The sequence below is a fragment of the Oryzias melastigma genome, linkage group LG1 (genome assembly GCF_002922805.2).
Source record: "Oryzias melastigma strain HK-1 linkage group LG1, ASM292280v2, whole genome shotgun sequence".
Taxonomy (NCBI): Eukaryota; Metazoa; Chordata; class Actinopteri; order Beloniformes; family Adrianichthyidae; genus Oryzias; species Oryzias melastigma.
The window spans coordinates 30,641,824-30,648,319 of NC_050512.1; the positions used below are offsets into that span (position 1 = coordinate 30,641,824).

Below are 6,496 nucleotides of genomic sequence, written 5' to 3' on the forward strand. Positions count from 1 at the left end.
CTTGGCCCGTTAAATCGCTTTGGATCTTAATTTGATGAGCTGAGGTGCATACTCCCACCTACTGTTGAGGAGTATGCACTGCACGTTCACTGAGGAAACTTTGATCGATGTAGTTGGTGCTGCTGCTAATGTCTGAGTAAAGGAGTAGCCAATCACAAACGAGTCTCCGCCCTGTCTGGGTTAATTGACAGACAGAGTCATTCTGCTGGAAAAGCTCATTATGAAATAAATACTTCGTTCTGAAAAACAGCAATGTGAGATTAAAAAAAGCTACTTTGGTAAATGGTGATTTTGTAATCAAAGATTAGCAGAAAAAAAACACATGATTATAATAACATTCAACATGAAAAAAATATTTTTTATAATATCTTTTATTATAACATGCTTATTAACATAATAAGCATGTTTTAAGACAAAAATGAAATGTATTTAATGATAATATGGTCTATTTAAATTTTGTGTGCAGGTTTCTCACAATTTCATGATGTTTTTATTTATTGAAAAGACTTTTATTGGTGTGTTGTTTGATTGAATAAGGTCATATTTATTTATTTAATTATGAACAGTTTCAGCTTCCATAGCTTTACTCCTCAATTAACCACAAAATATTTTTAAATGCAATTTATATGTTTATGCATATATAAAATATCGTGTTTTAGAGAGTTAATTTTCTTAATAATTAAGTCTGGACGTTTTGGTGAGAAATATACATATATAAATAGTCCAAAAAACAGATAATTTAGTCATTTAAAAATACTTTAGATCCATTTATAAGGATAATAAATGCAAGAGGCCTCAGAAACACAGCTGGAGGAAATGATAATTGAAGTTTCAGTCTCCATCAGAACTGTCTGTCCAGAGTGAGCATGCTGATGACAAACGTTAACATCCACAAACATCCAACCAGCATCCAGAACTTAAAGTTGGAGGAACTAAGAAGAAAGTACGTAATGATTTTAACTAAAACCAAAAGTCATCTTTATCTTTATCTCCAGCACTACGCTGAGCTCTTTTTAATGAAGTCTTTTTGGATCCTCAGTCGCTGTTTTTGGGTTTTCTGTTCTAAATCTTTACAAGGTTTCATCAATTTAAATATTTATGATTGTTTAACATTTGATGATACAGAAAACTTTTATTGCATTTTAGTGTTAAGATTTTTTTTCTAATTTATTTTGCTAAAAGAACTCATGTCTGTGCACGTCACATGCACAGTTACATGCATCTCAGTTTTATTCTCTTTTTTTGTAGGTGAAAGTTTATCACAGATAAATGAAGATTCTTTAATTATTAGATAAATTAGCTTCATGATTCTTTTATTTATTTAAAAACAATGCAAAACAAATAAAATATTTAAAATATTTCCAAACTAAATCAAGATTTCTTTTAGATCTTTCTAATTCTTCTTTTTCTCTAAAATGAGTTTTCATTTGCAACAGTCTGTTGGTCATTTTTCTTCTCAGAAATTAAAGACATTTTATCGTCACTTCGTTTTTTTCTTTCACACCTCTGTTTCTATTTATGTAAATTGTTCTGATAGAAAGAGGAAGAAGTTTTTCTAAGAAGATGAATACATTTCCGATCAAAGAAGAAGGTGTGATAAAAAGCAACACTCTTTTCTTTTAAAGCATTTTCTGCAGCACATGAACTCTGTGGAGAAAGGAACCAGAGAGAGGAGACGCTATGAGTCTGACTGCAGCTCTGAGAGGATTTGTTGTTTTACTTTGCTGCTTTTCAGGTAAAAATCTAAGAGTCTTTATGATGGATGGATGATGGATGGATGGATGATGGATGATGGATGATGGATGGACAGCAGAGCAGCAGCTCTGAATTCTCCTGCAGTTTCTTCAAACTTCTGCATTAATGACTGTTTGTGTGAAAGATTTTTATTTGAGCTGTTTGTGGTTCATTTTCATCTTTCATTTCTACTATAAACAACCTTTGTTAAACTTTTGTAACTTTCAGACATTTTATCTCATATTTACAAATCTTCATGTTAATGTTGAACATTTACAGCATTTTTCTACTTCACTTTCAGACCCATAAAGTTTTGCAGTCACAGTCATTCACCCACAAACACATATTAACACACTAATGTATTTTATTTTATTCACATTTAAATCAGTTTGTCTGAATAAACTTATTTATTAACTTTGTTTCAACAAAACATTGAAGTGACTGTAACTTTGTACAAGAATCCTAGAAATTAATTATTTTATTAGTTTTTATTTATAAGTTCTTGTTTTTGTTTATTGGAGCTAATCAGTCTGTCAATCATCCTCATGTTTTCTTTGTGATTTTGATACAAAACTTAAACTGTAAATCTCAAATGTTTGTATATAAAATCTTCACACCATAAATATAAACATTTTTTCTGATCATTTCTCTGTTTCAGTTGTGAAGAGTCAGACAGACTGGAAAGTGAAATACTATCAGACTGAAATCTGTGCTGATAAAGGATCAACTGTGGTCATACTTTGCTCATATGATTTTCCAGTAATGTTAAATCGAGTCAGCACCACTGTTAAAAAAAGCTTCTGGTTCATCAGAACTGAAGGAGAACCTGTAGACCTGAGAGAAGATCCAGAATACAAAGATCGAGTGACTTACAGCAGTTCTCCAAAGAGCTGTTATCTGATAATCTCTGGAGTGAGAGAGAGCGACTCAGCAGTTTATAAGTTCATGTTCATAACAAACCATCAAACTGGACGTTACATCGGAGAACCTGGAGTGAGATTAACTGTTAGAGGTAAAACTTATCAGATTATTAATATTTGCATTAATCACATTTTAAAATGTGTGATATTTAGTGACTCTTTGATGAATAAAATGTTGTTTTTTACACGGTAACTTGAAGACTCTTCCTGAGCTCACAGGGAGCTGGAGATCTCCTCTGATCTCCTCCATGAAGTTCTGAACATTTCAGCTGAATGTCTCCTTGATGCTGTTGCAGACTTTCACTAACATCCATGTTTTCATCATATTCCAGACCTCCAGGTTCTGCTGGTTTCCACATCAGTCCAGCAGGAAGATTCAGACGTTCAGCTAAAGTGTTTCATCAGATGTGATCCAAAAGGTTTGGAGGAATATGTCTGGTTCATAAATGGAGAAGAAACCAGATCAAGGATTCAGTCTGAAACCAGTCAGACGTTTCTGTACAGAAGCTGGAATTCTTCCACAGACAGGATCTCTTGTTCTCTGAGATCTTCAAAGACGGATCAAAGTCCTGAAGTTTGTGAGTTCACTCTGTAAAACTCAAACATGAAACCATTTACACAAACAGAACAAACTTGATTTCTGTTTATTATCTATTAAAGATGTAACTGCTGAATAAAAACATGAACACCAATTGATCTATTTTTACTTCAAAGGGATTTTATAAACAAATAAATTGAAAGAAATTGATTAAAAGTAGATGGAAGTAAAAAAAAAAACAATCCTTTTGTTTATCAAAATTCAATTCAATAACCATCAATTTCATCTTGAAATTTGGTTCAAAGTTACTAAATATCATCAGGAAACATAAAACCTTCAAAGTCTGATAAATAAGAGTTTTTCCAGAGCAGAAGAGTTTCTCCAAAATCTCTGATCAGATCATGATCTTGTTGGTCTTCAGGAGCTTCAGCAGGTCATCACATTTGTTTTTAGTCTCTTTGGATTCTCTGTAACAACAAACTGATGATGAACGACTGAACAACTTCATTCACTTCACTTTTTATGACCCAATCTTATCCAACTATTACCACCTCTCTCCTCTTTCTTTTATCATCTCAAAGCTCAGTGACAGAAGGTCAGAGCTGTAACCATGACAACGCTCAACTTTGTAGAATTTATGGAAATGTCTGTTAAGATTTTGGCGTTTTTTTTCTTCATTTTTTGATGTCTTTCAACAATTAGATTTCATACCAAAATGCTTAAAGGAGAAAAGAAGAAACCCACATACTTTCATATAAATTTGTATTAACCGGCTCTGTTCTATTTTATTTACTAATCAATCAAATGGATCTAAAATTAAAACATTGAGGACACGTTTTTGTTATCTAATAAGTTATAACCAAAGATAAAATATCAATTCAAATCTTCAGTTGTTCTTTGTCCATTTCTCCTAAAAATAAAGTTTTCTTGTTCTTTTCCAGACGCTCCACAAACTCCAACTGTATCACTGGATCCTCCCACAGAGATCCTGGAGGGCAGTTCAGTGACTCTGACCTGCAGCAGTGATGCTAACCCAGCAGCTAAATACACCTGGTTCAAGGAGACAAAGTCAATCCCCAAAATTCTCTCTAGAGATCCAGAGTATGTCTTGAACTCCATCCATTCCACAGATTCTGGAGATTATTTCTGTGAAGTTGAGAACCAGCTGGGTTTGAAACAATCTTACCTTAAACTGGAGGTGAAATGTGAGTTATTTTTAAATTATTATTATTTAACACTGCCTAAGAGATCATAACAAAGCGGATCCTACAATTTTTTTTTTTTGTTACTGGATAATTTTCTTGGATAGAATAAAAATGAAGGTTTGAATAGAAGAGTTTTGTGTTTGTGAATCTTCCAACTTTCCTCTTTCATCTCCAGATGCTCCAAAGAACATCTCTGTCTCTGTGAATCCTCCTGAGATCCTGGAGGGCAGTTCAGTGACTCTGACCTGCAGCAGTGATGCTAACCCAGCAGCTAACTACACCTGGTTCAAGGAGAACAAAGACTCTCCTAAATCAGAAGAACAAATGTTCACCATCAGTGACATCACAGCAGAAGATGGAGGGCTTTACATCTGTGTGGCTCAGAACAAGCTGGGCCAGCAGAACTCCACTGTTCAAGTGTCTGTTGGATCAGGTCAGTTCATCATGTCGTCTACAACAGAGATTCTTAACCTTTTTGACACTGGAGCCCAATTTTCCTGGTACAAAGTGATTCAAGGCCCATTTGAATATTAAGATATTAATGTAAATTGATCCACATCTTGTTTGATTTCTATTTAATAATTAAATCAAGTCATTTTATGGTTTATCTAAGTAAACTCTTGTGGGGAAAAAATTATATAATGTGATCATATCAGACATTAATATTCACAGCTGTCATGCTTAACACAAATTAGAATTCCAAAAATATGTATAAGGCATTTTGATAAATAAAATTCTGTGGTAATAAAACAAGCACACTTAAAATAAGTTTTATATTTCAAATTAAATAAGTTTTAAATTACATTTAAATAAAGTGCTAATTAAGATTACATCATAACCTGCGGATTAACTTGACAAATTAGTAGTCTTCATTTTTGTAATTTTTGGAGATGTTAATCTCCAAATCTGTGACAAATTAACAACAACAGTCACAACAGTCTGTTTTTAACATGCTATAAATCCCACTTCATGTTCAGCTCTTAATGAGACACTTGGTCTGTCTCTGAGACATGATCAAATCCAGTCTGGGTGGGATGAGGGAAAGGCTCACTGTTAGGGCCTCCAGTGATGCTCTGAGTCTGCTGCCAGCTTTGGTCTTTGTGGCCACAGTTGAGAATCCTGATTCACAGGTATGTGGTTGTAAAAGGAAGAAGGACTTTTAGAGCTCTCAGTGCTAGATGTGGGTACTCCTTTGAGACAACAATCCAGAAGCCAGGTCCAGTTTGCCCCACTGCCCTTTAAAGTGCTGTCAGTACACTCCCTTTATTCTGTCATTTTCCATGTTATATTCACACACTGGACATAAAATCATTGAAAAACAGAAAACTCTGTCTGGAAAATGGGATTCATTTTGCTGTGGAAACCCCCAAAATGTTTAAAGAAATGTTTTTCCAACATGTAGATATTATGTGTAATTTCATTAAAAAAAACAAACAATAAACGTAGTCAACAAACTAATAAACACATTTTTTAATGAAAATTCCAAAAAAAGAATTCCAGGTGAAATTCCCAGATTCGTCATTTGGGCCACATGTGAAGAGTTTGTGTTAACAGAAGAACATCACAGGTCAATGATGTGATCTCTCTTATGTTTTCATACACACAGTAATCAGTCTGTGTCTGTGTGGTTTTAGATTCCAGGCAGCCCCAAAATAAAAATGCATAGACTAAGAACACTGCTGTCTATTTGACATTTTTCCTGGAATTCTAATTTTCTTTTTACATTTTTTCAGTTTTTTTCCCTCATATATTTTCCTTGTTGTGTTTGCGAGGAATAATATTGAGGAAAAATGAGTCAAAGTAAAATGAAAAATCGGACTCTGCTAAGTGCTCAGAAGGGTCTGTTTATTCATGAATAAAGTCAGAGAATATTCCAGCGTAACCAGTCAGATTTTGTTGAAGAAGCCCCCGATTCTCTGTTTCCTCCAATCTTTATACTCGAGTGTACGTGACCAGAAGCACAGCACACAAACCGCCTTCATTGGAACAACAATCGTTCTTTGGCAATCGAACCAGAGGAACCTTCGTCAACACCAGGCGATCCAACACCACATCTGGTTTTCTGTCTTATCTTTCCTGGAAACCTTTGTTAAACCATT

The 6,496-nt window shown here is 34.1% G+C and overlaps 1 protein-coding gene across 3 annotated transcripts in view; it reads left to right on the forward strand.

The window, feature by feature from the left end:
* The first annotated feature begins 1,604 nt into the window (after positions 1–1,604).
* LOC112157183 (B-cell receptor CD22) overlaps positions 1,605–6,496 on the forward strand; it is an 821,740-nt gene continuing 816,848 nt past the window's right edge. For 2 of the 3 annotated variants that reach the window (XM_024289786.2, XM_024289789.2), the window contains exons 1-3: positions 1,606–1,735; positions 2,393–2,746; positions 2,987–3,232. In XM_024289786.2, coding sequence (XP_024145554.2) covers positions 1,681–1,735; positions 2,393–2,746; positions 2,987–3,232 — 655 coding nt within the window. In that variant the 5' untranslated portion in view covers positions 1,606–1,680. Of the gene's footprint in view, positions 1,736–2,392; positions 2,747–2,986; positions 3,233–6,496 lie in introns of all 3 variants that reach the window. The other variant, XM_024289787.2, reaches the window with a different exon arrangement.